The sequence below is a fragment of the Clarias gariepinus genome, chromosome 16, assembly GCF_024256425.1.
Source record: "Clarias gariepinus isolate MV-2021 ecotype Netherlands chromosome 16, CGAR_prim_01v2, whole genome shotgun sequence".
Classification (NCBI taxonomy): domain Eukaryota; kingdom Metazoa; phylum Chordata; class Actinopteri; order Siluriformes; family Clariidae; genus Clarias; species Clarias gariepinus.
Genome location: NC_071115.1, coordinates 3,257,823 through 3,271,573, shown reverse-complemented (window position 1 = coordinate 3,271,573; position 13,751 = coordinate 3,257,823). Strand labels below are relative to the sequence as shown.

Sequence of the window (13,751 nt, the reverse complement as noted above, 5' to 3'; positions counted from 1 at the left end):
CATCGAGTGCGTCCTGTAACGCAGCCACCGATTGGTCCGTCCAGCGCACGACCTCCCTCTGCACCGGAACGTTCTGTTTCAGCCTTTGTTTGTATTTTGGCATGAGGAAGATGGCGGCGTGGTCGGATTTACCAAACGGAGGGCGAGATTGTGCCTTGTAGCCGTCCTTGACTGTAGTGTAACAGTGGTCCAGTGTCCTTTCGCCCCTGGTGGGGCAGGTGATGTGCTGACAAAAGTTCGGCGCTGCGCGTTTGAGGTTGGCACTATTAAAGTCCAAATACAAATGAGATAATCTCGGTTCACCTCCATTGCTTAAATTTCCCCCTCTTGGTCGGTGACTGCGAGGGACGTCACTCCCCACACAATCCCGCCCCACAGTATAGACCCGCCCCTGATGCTGATTGTCAGGTTTCTGTGTTACGTGTTGGAAATGCAATTGCAAATGGATTAGCGATTGCGTTTGAATTTTGGCCGGCTTGACGCGCGACGCAGAGAAAGTGAAAAAGCAAACGTGGTCATTGCTTTTGCTGTTTAAATATGGCAGGCTCATGAGTTGTAAGACATGGGAAATACAAATGCAAATGTACTTTTCTTTTTTATTTGAAATTTGGCAGTCAGTGTGTGTTCACGAAGGCGAAACAGCAAACGGTATTGCAAAAGTTTGCAATTGCATTTTGGCACACTTTGTGCGTCCACATATGGGAAACGCAATTGCAAATGTAATTTGCAATTTCTTTTGAATATTGTCCAGGATATCACTCCATAGTTAACTGTGGCTTATTAGGCATAGTCTAACCAACAGCCAGTTTCCTTTCGTTCCCCCATTTGCCCATTTATGGATTAACCAGGATTTAGGTGGCATCACCTCCTACCAAGATGGAGAGCTCCCACACTGAGTTTTAAAATTACTACAGAAAACCTATGAGTGATGTCACAGAGGGTTTGTTTATCTTTTTATGCATCTTATACTGTACATCTGCTACATTTTCTGTAATCTGTTTAAAACCTGTTTGATACAAACAGTTTCACCTGCATGGTCATGGTTATCACCTAAAGTGATAAATATCACATATTAATTTATTTGACTCTGTAAGGTAAAACAAACTTCTCTTACTCTTTAACAGCAAGAAAACGTTGTAGGTTCTTGAAATACACGCACATTGATGCAATGGGTTGGATTACCCAGGGTGTAGCAAGAGTTAGGGTTACAACATTGCCGTGCATAATGATCAAGTGAGCATTAAAAAGGAGAAGTAACTTTTGCACGCAATGGCTAAAGGAAGAGTATGTAAGTATAAAATTATGCCACAGGGTTAATGAATGGTGGTTAAGCTTAGTAAGCCAGTACCTTCAGAGCAAAAATCAACAGTATTCAAATAACCTATAAAGTCACAAAGTTAAGCAATGCACAGAAAAGAGGGAGCAAAATGAAGGAAACAAAGACCTGCAAAGAAACGCCCATATCTGTAATAATACCTAAGGCAGATAGTCAATAGGGGTCTGTGGTCACTGTGAGCGTTCACTTGAGACTGAACCTACCCAATTTATAAAGTTTTATGTGATTTTCTATGGTTTCCAAATGAGTATAAAACAATCGGGCAAAGACCACACAGGAATGCCAAAATATCCACCCAACTACAACTGGTCTGGACCCTCACAGTTGACATTTTTCATCCCTCCAGTCCAAGTCCAGAGAAGCTGTTCCAAGCAGCTCAACCTTAAAGACAACTTTATATTAAACATCTATGTAGTTACTATAGTAAATGAACAGGAGTAACAAGGGGGAGTTACAATTTTGAAGGTTAATGGGCTTTATGGGCTCTAACATGATTCTCAAACAAACAGCATGGGTTTTAAGAAAATCTTATTTATGATTTTTTTTTTATGCTAAAGAGAGATTGTATATGTTTTTGTCCAGAAACATATATGACCTCTTTAACAAGTGTTTCTTGCCATTAAGCAGGGTGGGAATGATACTTCAGCATCTGTCCTATTCCTCCTTAATGTCCAAAGTGACCTTTCAAAGCCTTTTTTGCAGGTCCACGAATGAAAATAATAATAATAATAATAATAATAATAATAATTTAGCTGTAAATAAAGTGGCTTTGTTACCTTCAGTCAGTTTAGATAATATGATGACATTCACTGGCTGATAGTTGTAGGAATGCTGCAGGCAGATGGTCAGCACAAATTTTTTTTCAGGTTCAGGTTACAGTATACTGTACACAGCTTTAATGTATTTTGTTTAATGTGTATTATCTTTTATGTGTATCATTTATGTGTCATATTTTTTTCATAGTTATCATGCCATCAATACAATTAATTAGTAAGATCATGACAAGAGGGTTAATAGAGGATTTTTTTAAAATAAAAAAACAAGCTGGCAGAGGTAAGGAAAAGTAATAGGTCAGATGTGGGGATGGAGAGAGAGAGAGAGAGAAAGAAAGAAAGAAAAACAGATATAATTACACATTCAACAGAATGTGTGCAGGAAACAGCAAGGCAGGGGACAGAGACAAACTAACAGAAAGATGTTAAAAAAAATTGACCACAGTGACATCATAGACCGTGTTGGGTCATGGCCAAAAATGCCGTTATAAAAAGTAATTTAATCCAGTCCCATCTACTAATAGGCAAGATTGATGTCAATCCATGATATTTAGAAACACACACACACACACACACACACAAACATGCACAATAACTAATTAAAGTGAGTAAACTGGGTGGGGTCCAGTACAGTCATATAGTATAATGCATTTTTTTGTAACATTCCATGTTCCATGTGTCCTTTGTTACCTTTGAGCACCTTTACATCTAAAGCTCTCTGCACGACTCTACTCATTACAACAGTTTAGTGCAGTAGTATAAACAACTGTTTATAATAGAGTGGAAGTGATATTAACTTTACATTTTAACTGGTCACAGAAACAGGAGGTGGACAAAATAATAACTCCACCTCTTTAAATGTATAGAAAAAGACCATAAGCCTCATCACCTCATGAGTTTCACTGTGAGAAGACGGCAGAACTGGGACCCCTAATTAGGACCAAGTGACACCTCAAGGAACAGGATGCTGAGACTCTCTCTCCATTTATTTTTAGGTATATTCAAGACTTTTATAAGGACATGAATAAATATTTTAATATAAGTATTAGTCTTTGTATAGTGTTAAATTTTTTTTAATATTATATACAAATATAATAATTCTATTTTTATATACAATTTTATATACAAATCTAAATAATTATAATAATTATTTTAATATTATTAATTAAATAATAATTATAAATAATGTAATACAATTCCACCATATTTCCAGTCCTGAAATAAAATCAGTTGCAATATACACAGCTTTAGTTTAGTGTATTTTGTTTTATGTGTATCATTTATGTGCATCATATTTACTTATAGTTGATGTTCATGCATAGTTCATGCGATTAATGATAGGTTCCCTCCAGCACTTAACCATGTAGTAGCTTGTGGCTCTCAAAATAGCTAAAGTTCGTTTATATTGCAGTTAATTTAGCTTATTGTTACTAAGATTATTGGAAAAAAAATAAATATGTATGGTCTGGTTCAATAAAATCTTTTTGCTTCATTTTCTCTCCACAGTCAGTGTCTTTGGAGCTTCTCTGCTGGCTGGTAAGTGAACTTTTTATTTAAATATAATGTATTTACTTTTAAACACTTCTGCTGATTAATGACTCCCCCCCCATTATAATCCTTTCAATTCTATTTTAAAATGACAAGTTTTATATTTTCTTTTAACACCAAAAACCTAATCTCAGAAAGTAGAAAAAGATTGATTACAAAAACATTTTAACTTTTCAACTATCCGCAAATGATTACTATTAAGATTTATTTTACCGATTGAAGATTTAAAATGTATAATAAAATACCGTAACCTGCTTATGTAAATGTGCACACTTCTAAATATGTTTTAAAGCACATTAAGCTTGTAATGCATCACTCCTGAATTGTCTACAATAGTAAATACCTGGAAAAAAATGTAGATGATAGATCAAGATATTAATTTCAATGTCATCATAAAGTTCCAACAGACAACTTTATAACAGACAACAGTTTATGACAGTGTTCAACTTTAAATTATGCTGAGCATATAATTGTAAAACACTGACACTTTGCTTCGAAAATCATGACAAATCACTGAGTCAGTCACTGAATCACAATAAAGAGGAACATTCAACAATCTTACTCAATCTTTTAAAATGCAAATCTGACAAGTTTCATTTCTTCTTTTTCTTCTCTCTTTGATCTGTTTTGGGATTTGTTTCTGATTTTCCTTTTAACTAAAAAGATTCTCATTTATTGCCATGTATTATATTTTCCTTTTTGTTTTGTTTCATTTATGTTTATTTAATGTTTTTTTTTTTCATTCCATTTCTTTATAATCTCTTTATTTCCCCCCTTTCTCTCAGATGTAGCAATCCACAGTAACTTAGTACTACATTTCTAATAATTGTCACGAACTGTTAGGTGTAGGACTGTGGGCATGAGGTGAGGCATAGACACAGAGGGGGATGTGTAACCAAAGAGTCTTTTAATAAACAAACCAAACAAACATGAACAAAGGAAGTTGGCTTTACATGCTTAAAATCGAGCGTGCTAAACAGAACTCAAAACACTTACAGACTAGGGATTACACAATCTAACACAATACAGACATGAGATACAAACCAGACAAGACACTAAACAGACTTGAGGACTAAACACTAGGGACTATACATGCAGGGGATAAACACACAAGACAGACTTGGCTAGACCTACTAGCTGTTATGCACAGTAGCTGCTAAGCTAGCTAGTAGCTAAACAGACTAATTGCTAAACAGGCTGGTAGCAAGAGACCCAAGGGGCAGACAGACTAGGTACACAGCAGACTAGGTATGAAACAGACTAAGAACTCTAAAGGTTAGTGGCTAAACATGTTAGTACCTAAACAGACTATGATCTAAACAGACGAGGAGACTAGACAGACTTAGATCTAAGCAGGTTAGTAGTGCACTGATTAGTATTTATACAGATTAAGAACTACACATGCAAAGGAGGTTACTCACACATGAGGATAAACACACAAGGCTAATTCTCCTAAAGGCTAATCCTGCTAGGAGACACAGAGACAAAGACATACTAATGCAAATATAAACTCAAAGCTGCAGAAACCAAAAGGCCAACTATAATTAAACTAAAACAAAACATAACCCACTTAATAGAACTCACATTAATGCTTGACCCAGTTTCTTCTTCTTCTTCTTCTTTTGGAGTTTTACGGCGGCTTGCATCCGTACTTGTTGCACTACCGCCACCTTCTGGTTACTTTTCCTGTGATGTTTCTTCACTCTATTTCCAGATTACTTCTTTCTTCGCTTATATTCTATCCATCAAACCAGTTGCAACTAAGAAGTTACAGATATTTTTCTTTCCTCGCCCAATCATCCCACTTTTCAATACCTCTTTTATCTCTGTCCCAACCAATCCACCTTTTCTTAGTTCTTCCATCATTTCCCTCCTTTGTTCTTTATATCTTCTGCAATTTATAAGTACATGTTCTATGGTTTCAAAAGTCTGGCAAACCTCACAAAGACCTGTGGGATGTTTCCCTATAATGTATAGTGTATTATTCAGGTTGCTGTGTCCAATTCTTAATCTTGTCATTATTGTTTCTTCTCTCCTAGTCCCTCCCCAGTTCCTCTCAGTACCAACTTTATTTTGAATGCCATATAAATGTCTCCCTTTAATTTCTCTATCCCACTGCTGTTGCCATTCTCTCACAGCTTCTTTCCACACTATGCATTTCCCTTCCGCCTTTGACATTTTTATATTTACTTCAATTCTATCTTTTTTAATTGCTTGCTTGGCTAATTTATCCACCCTCTCGTTTCCCAATATACCTATGTGGGCTGGCGTCCAAATAAGCTGAATCTCTTTACCTTTTTCTTTTATTCTCATATATGTTATCAATATTGTATATACCAAATCCTGCCGGCTATTGGATACCCCTGATTTGAGACTGATCAGTGCAGACAATGAATCACTTCCTATTAAGTATTTGCTTATTTTTTCCTCCTTTCCAATCCATTCTAATGCCATCTTGATAGCATACAGTTCAACTGTATACACACTCAGATTATTTGATGTTCGTTTGCTTTCTTCATTTCCCTGGTTACTTATAACAATTGCAGATCCAGTCCTTCCAGTGTCAGGTTCTTTTGATCCATCTGTGTAAATCTGAATATGGTCTCTATACTTTTGTTCCACATATCTATAAAATTCATCTACTAGGTCTAAATTATTATTTATTGACTTGATTTGACGCAATTTAAAATCAACTTTCATGGTTTCCATTTTCCACACTGGATAGTCAGGCCATATCACAGTTGGACAGAACTCTTCTTCACTCACCCCCAGATCTCTAGCTGACTCATCTCCTACCCACCCAAAACTATTCTTTTGTACTTTTTCCCTTTCCCAACAAGTTCTTAATACTTTCTTAGTGGGGTGATTGTCTCTATGTCCCTTTAGATTAATCCAATAATTTACCAACAGTTGTTTACGTCGAATGTTTAATGGCATTTCTCCCGCTTCCACCTGAAGCGCACATACTGGAGATGTTTTTACTGCACCTAAGCATAATCTTAATGCTCTAGCCTGTATTTTATTAAGCCTTGTAAGTACAGTTTTGGCTGCTGATCCGTACACCATACTCCCATAGTCAATTCTTGATCTTATTAAACTTACATATATATATTTCAGTGATTGATAGTCTGCACCCCATTCCAGTCCTGTTAAACACCTCATTGTGTTTATTACTTTTTTGCATTTATCCTCCACCTTCCTTATGTGTTCCGCCCAGGTTAGCCTTGGATCAAAATGTACTCCCAGAAAGCAAAATTTATTAACCTTCTCCAGACTATTTCCATATAATTTTAAATTAATCCCCTCATGAATTTTCTTCCTTGTAAAAAACATTACTTTAGTTTTTTCAACAGAGAATTTAAAGCCCCATTTTATTCCCCACCTCTCAACCTGCTGGATACCTTCTTGCATTTTCTTAACTATATACTTCACATTTCTTCCTCTTTTCCATATTGCGCCATCATCCGCAAACAAAGATCTCCCCATGTCCCCTTGTACATTTTCATATATATCATTTATCATAATTAAAAATAACGTGGGACTTATTACACTCCCTTGGGGGGTTCCATTCTCTGCCACATGTTTGCTAGACATCGCTTCTCCTGTCCTAACCTGTATTGTTCTGCCTTTCAGAAAATCCCTAATCCATTTAAAAATTCTTCCTTTAATTCCCATTTTATATAATTTCATCATCAACCCCTCTCTCCATAGCATGTCATATGCCTTTTCCACATCGAAAAATACAGCTACAACTGTCTCTTTATTTATTTGAGCTTTCCGTATCTCATCTTCCAAGCATAATACTGCATCCATAGTACCCCTCCCTCTCCTAAATCCACTTTGATTTTCAGTCATCATACCTTGTTTTTTTATTACATACATTAGTCTCTCATTTATCATTCTTTCCATTAGCTTACAGACATGAGAGGTCAGGGCAATGGGTCTATAGCTTGATGATTTACTAGGCTCTTTCCCAGGTTTTCTTATTGGTATAATAATGGCTTCTTTCCAATTTTTTGGTAATCTTCCTTCTTCCCATACTTTATTGTATAATAACAGTAACTTCTTCTTCCCCTCCTCACTCAAATGCTTTATCATTATATAACAAACTTCATCTTTCCCTGGTGCAGTCTTCCCAGTTTTTGCCAGTGCTTTGTTCTCATCTATACTAAATGGAACATTTTGTTCACCTTCATCACTTTCCATTGCCTTCAGTGCCTCCAGATTTTCAGTGCTAGTTTTCTCTCTACCCCTCTTCCCTTCTTCAGATAAATTATTTGAGCTGTGAACTTGGGCAAACGTATTTACCAACATTTCAGCCTTTTCTTTATTTGTGACTGCAACTTCATTCTCATTGCTCAACACCGGGTAGCTCCAATCTCTCCTTTCTCCACCCATCTTTTTAATCATTGCCCACACTTCTCCTATTTGTGTAGTGTCCCCAATTGAACTGCAGTAATTCCTCCAACATACTCTTTTTGCTTGCCTTACTGTTTTCCTTACTATTGCTTGTGCACATTTATACTGTATCATATGCGTGAAATTGTGTGATCTTTTCATTATTTTAAATGCTTTATTTCTGTTTTGGACTGCTTTTTTACATTCCTCATTCCACCATGGCACTTCCTTTCTTTTTTACTTTACCTCGACTTTTTGGGACAGATTCTAGCGCTGCTGTTATTATACCCTGCCTTACTTTATTTTCAAGCATTTCTATATCGTCATCATATTTAATCTGATTTAAATATTTGTCACTTTCTTTCTGAAATTTATCCCAGTCAGCTTTTTCAAATACCCATCTTCCTCCTCTTCCTTCTATAACTTGTGACACATTTATATTGATTTTACACAAAACTGGATAGTGATCGCTTCCTACTGTTCCTTTCTTATACACTTTCCAATTACATATTGCTGCCACACTGTTAGACACCAATGTAAGATCTAGAGCAGACTCCCTTCCAGTACTAACCTCTATTCTTCTTTTAGTTCCATCATTTAAACATACCAAATTTTTTTCCTCTAATAACTCTTCTATCACTTGCCCATTAATATCCACTTTTTCACTTCCCCACAATGTATTATGTGCATTGAAGTCCCCACACCATATAACATTACTACTATCTTGCCCCTCTATTTCCTCAAGCTGATTTAATTGCAGTCTTCTACATGGGTTATAAAAATTTATAATTACAAATCTCTTCCCCACACCCCATACCTCCACTGCTACATACTCATATTCACTCCCTAAACCCAGTACCCTGTGCTGCACCCCTTGTTTCACAAAAGTAACACACCCCCCTCCACTACCATTTACCCTATTCTGTCTGATTGATACATACCCATATATGACAAAATCCAAACGTGGTTTTAGCCAGGATTCCTGAATACATATAATGTCTGGTTTTTCTTTCCAGTTAGCAATAATCTGTTTGAACTCTTGCCCGTTTGAAATCAGGCTCCTTGCATTCCACTGAAGGAGTAACATTAACACAATAATTAACCCACACATGTTATCTCTTGACTAGACTGTACACTTAGCTCATCCCTCACCTCTTCCCATTTCAAACCTGCCATATCTAGGTGATGTATTGCTGCTTTTACTATAACCTGGATTCTTTCTGTTTTAGATCTGATTTCTGCTGTAGCATTTATTACTCCTGCTATAAATGTCACCATTCTCTTCTTCTCCTCCCACTGGTCTTTACGTTCTTGTTGGACTTCTCTCGTCGCTCTCTCCATATATTCCCTTTTACGACTTTTATTTTCTTTCTCTGACCTTTTAACAGCCTCAGAATAGGACAGGTTTTCCTTTACTCTTATTTGCTGTATTATCACTTGCTTTTTCATCATTTCACATCCCCAGAATGCAACACTGTGACTACCTCCACAGCTACAACACTTCGGCTTCACTTCTTCCCCACATTTCCCATATTCGTGATCTCCGCTGCACCTGGCACATCTTCTTATTCCCTTGCAAACCTTAGCTATATGCCCAAATTCTTGGCAATTATAGCATCTCATTGGCTTAGGTGTATATTCTCTCACTCTATATCTCATAAATCCATAATATACCTCTTTCGGCACTTCCTTTGATTCAAACTCTACCAAAACAGATTCTGTTTCTACTTTTCCTACTCCCCTTGTCAGCCTTACAGCACTTTTAACTGATTTGTTTTGTACTTTCATATCCTCAATTAGCCCTTTTATATTTACAGTAAGAGGAATTCCATATATCACTCCCTTACTACCACCCATTCTTCTTTCTCCTACTCTTACTACTTTGATTATTTTAATTTTTCCCATACAACTCATCTTCATTGCCTTTTCCGTCCGCTCCACACTATTACAGCCTATAAGTAAATTTCCATCTCCCAAGATTCTTGCATATTTTACTTCTCCTATTTGTCCTCTTATTATTTTTGTTAATTTAAGTGGGTCCATCCTCTTAACTCCTCCTTCTCCATCAAATCGTACCACTATATTAACCAATCTTTCTTTATGACACTCTCCCTCTTCATCTCTACCTTCACTTTCCGTTCCGGTTGTGCTAGCCTCTTCTTTTTTCTTTCTCTTACGACTTGTACCTTTCCTTGCTGTATTTCCTCTCCTTACTTCTTCCCAGTCACTGTCTCTCCTCTCATCACTACCAGTCCCCTCTTGCTCACTATATTCCATACCATCCATACTCTTCCCTGCCATTTTAATACAGTTGATATGAAGTGGCCAACGTAGGAGTTGCGGGGAGACACCGCTACCGGACCTATACAGGCCGTCGGCCGATGCCTCCTACACCACTCCCCAATCGACTTACCCCCAACTTTCTAACGATTTTTGTCTGATCTAAACGATGTTTGTCTTTCAACGATGGGTAAAGTCAAACAAACAAAACTCACAGGTGTGTTGTCTCCCACTCTCGGACCTAAAACTCTGACTGGACAACCCGCTTTTATGCTCATTCGTTTCCTCGAACCATTTTGACCCAGTTTCCCAGAACAACCAGCTATTTATAACGAGAGTAATGAGCTACCTCGTTCAGGTGAGCACCCGCATCACCTGACCGAGGTGCCTTCTGGGAAACTGAGTCTACCAACAAAAACTACAAACTAAAAACTGTGCCCTCTAGTGGGCAACCCTCACACCTCATAATATTGTGGCGTGGGCGGGGCAGCAGCTACAATATACTCAACAATTTCCAAACATCAGGGGCTGACATGTTAAACTTAGGCAGTACAGAAAAGTATATTATTCATTATGTAAATAAATTTCTGAGAAACAAAATGCTGACCGAAATAAAATAAAATCAGTTCAAGTGTATGAAAAAACTATCAAGATTCAATTAAACACAATTTTATTTTATTTGTATAACAATATAGTTTTTAACAATTGACATTGTCACAAAGCAGCTTTACACAATTAAAAGAATTATTTAAGTTTATATGAAATGTGAATGTGTAGGAATCAAAATGATGAGATCGTCCCTGATGAGATTCACTATCATTAATTAATATTGCTTTTTGCTGTTTGTCTTAGATGGCACTAACATACGACTCGATGGTGGCAGTAACTCCTGCTCTGGTAGAGTGGAAGTCTATTATAATAACCAGTGGGGAACAGTGTGTGATGATGACTGGGACATGAATGATGCACAGGTGGTGTGTAGACAGCTTGGGTGTGGTAATGCTGTCAGCGCTAATAAAAATGCCACCTTTGGTCAGGGAAGTGGCCCAATATGGATGGATGATGTTCACTGTTCCGGAAGGGAAAGCAGCATCACACAGTGCTCTCATAGAGGATTTGGAACACACAACTGTGGGCATAGTGAAGATGCTGGTGTTACTTGCTCAGGTACAGAAATCTTATATTATGCCTTTTTAATAAGCATGCATACCGTACTGATGAAATTTAATTGGCTAGTAATATATATATATATATATATATATATATATATATATATATATATATATATATTTATATATATATATATATATATATATATATAATTGGTTATATATATATATATATATATATATATATATATATATATACTACCGTTCAAAAATTTGGGGTCACTTTCAAACTCCATGATTGTTCCTGATTTTTTTTTTTTTCCACATTGTAAAGGAATTCTCAAGGCATCCAAAATATGCATTAATCTCCTTTGAACAGTTAATGGTGAAATGTGTCTGCTACTTATGCTCTGTAAAGACTTCATAACGCCTCTAATCTGAGGTGCTGTTAATTGGTTAATAACTCTAAATGAACTTCTCGTAGGTAGGTTTTGGTCTCACCCTCCTGGGATGGCCTTCATGAGAGCCAGTTTAATTATGGTGCTTGATAGATTTTGCAAATGCACTTAACAATACTGTTCTTGCAAGAACTATTACAGACAGGCTGACCTTAAAATAACAACTTACTGTTGTTTTTGTTGTTGTTACATAATTACCTAATTCCATATGTGTTATTTTATAGTTCCCTTTCAAAGGCTACACTCGATGCTGCGTGAAAACGCTTTGGGAACATCTTTTCGTGTTTGCGGTTGTGAAGCATGTGTGTATCAAACACGCCAAATTTTAGCTTATATAACCTCGGTCAGGTGACGTCATCTGATGAGACGCACCTGCAGGTTATAAATAGGAGTAAACCGTAAACATTCCTCAGATCTTTTTGTCTTCAGACCGCATTGTGTCGCGTGTGTTTACAAGCAAGCTAAAAGCAAAGAAAAGTGTTAACTCACAAATAAAATGGCAGAGTTTAAATCGGGATGTGTCCCCCCTAGTGAAAATTTTCTTTCGAAGGGACGATCTCCACACTTTTTGCTTTGAGTCTTTAGGCAAAAAGCACGCTCTCCTTGGGCTTCAAGGAGACTGTGAACACTGTGATCTTCTCCCCATGAAAGTGCTTCGCGCGCGCCTCGCTTTCTTTAGAGAACCACGAGCCGCGCTGCATTCCTGGGGTTCACAAGCCGATCTGGCAGATGTTCGCGAGACGGATTCCCTCCTCCTTTCTCTCGCCCTCTCATCCGGTCGGGAAGTCTCTCCTTCCACTTCACTCACCTTCTTGTGAGTGTGTAGAAGAGACTTGTTCTCTTGCTTCTGTGGAAATGGAAGTAGCTACCTCAGAATGCTCCTCTAAAAACGAGGATTCCTGTCGGGTGGCCAGGAGATGGAGCCACAACGCCGCTCTCTCCCCTTTTTTGACGACGTCCACAATAAATTAACTCATTCTTAGAGCAAGCCCTACTCATCCCGTATTTTTGTACCATCGCCTTCATTTTATGCAAATATCGTTGATCCGAAAGCACAGGGTTATATGATGATGCCCCAGATAGAAGAGACGCTCGTGGGCTATCTCTCACATAACATACTTTTCAATAAAAAAAAGGGCCCTCCCTGGCACCCCAGGGGGTCAGTGTTCAGGTTCCGCCGCCTTTGGTGTTTCGGTCTCCAACAGCATGTTAGTCCTTCCATCATATCCTGCTGTGTCTCAGGATGCCGAACCACTAACACCCCCCGTACAGCCGAAGTGCTAAAACTTGTGCCCCTTTTGGAGAAACTGGCAGCGTGGAAGCTACTGCCAGGCATATCTTCCTGGGTGCTAAAGACTCCAGGGCATCCGTATTTTAAATTACATAGACGATTGGCTGATTCTAGCCCAGTCTCAGGAGCTAGCATTTTCGACATCGGGATGTCATCCTAGGATTGAGACTCAAAGCTACGAAAAGCATTCTCTTTCCGGTTCAGAGAACAACATACTTGGGTGTCACATGGGACTCGGTCACTATGCGGGCACAGCTGTCCCCCGCTCATATAGAATCCATTAACAACGCCCTAAAGGACATCAAGCTAGACCAGAGAGTGACTGTACATCGCTTTCAAAAATGTGTAGGCCTCATGGCAGCTGCATCCACGGTGATACCTTTGGGCCTCCTGCACATGAGAGCGTTCCTGTTGTGGCTAAGAGCCAGGGGATTTCACTTAAGGGCTAATCCCCAAAGGCAAATAAGGGTTACGCGCAAAGGACTTCGTACCCTTTCTATGTGGTTCAGACCCTGGTTCCTGACTTTGGGTCCCACTCTAGGTCTGTCTTGTCGTTGC

At 38.0% G+C, this 13,751-nt stretch overlaps 1 protein-coding gene across 1 annotated transcript in view; it reads left to right on the top strand.

Annotated features, from left to right (window-relative positions):
* Window positions 1-3,024: 3,024 nt before the first annotated feature.
* Window positions 3,025-13,751, top strand: part of LOC128544929 (deleted in malignant brain tumors 1 protein-like) — a 35,251-nt gene continuing 24,524 nt past the window's right edge. Inside the window, exons 1-3 of the mRNA XM_053515242.1 lie at window positions 3,025-3,104; window positions 3,616-3,645; window positions 11,188-11,510. Coding sequence (XP_053371217.1) covers window positions 3,074-3,104; window positions 3,616-3,645; window positions 11,188-11,510 — 384 coding nt within the window. The 5' untranslated portion in view covers window positions 3,025-3,073. The remainder of the gene's footprint in view (window positions 3,105-3,615; window positions 3,646-11,187; window positions 11,511-13,751) is intronic.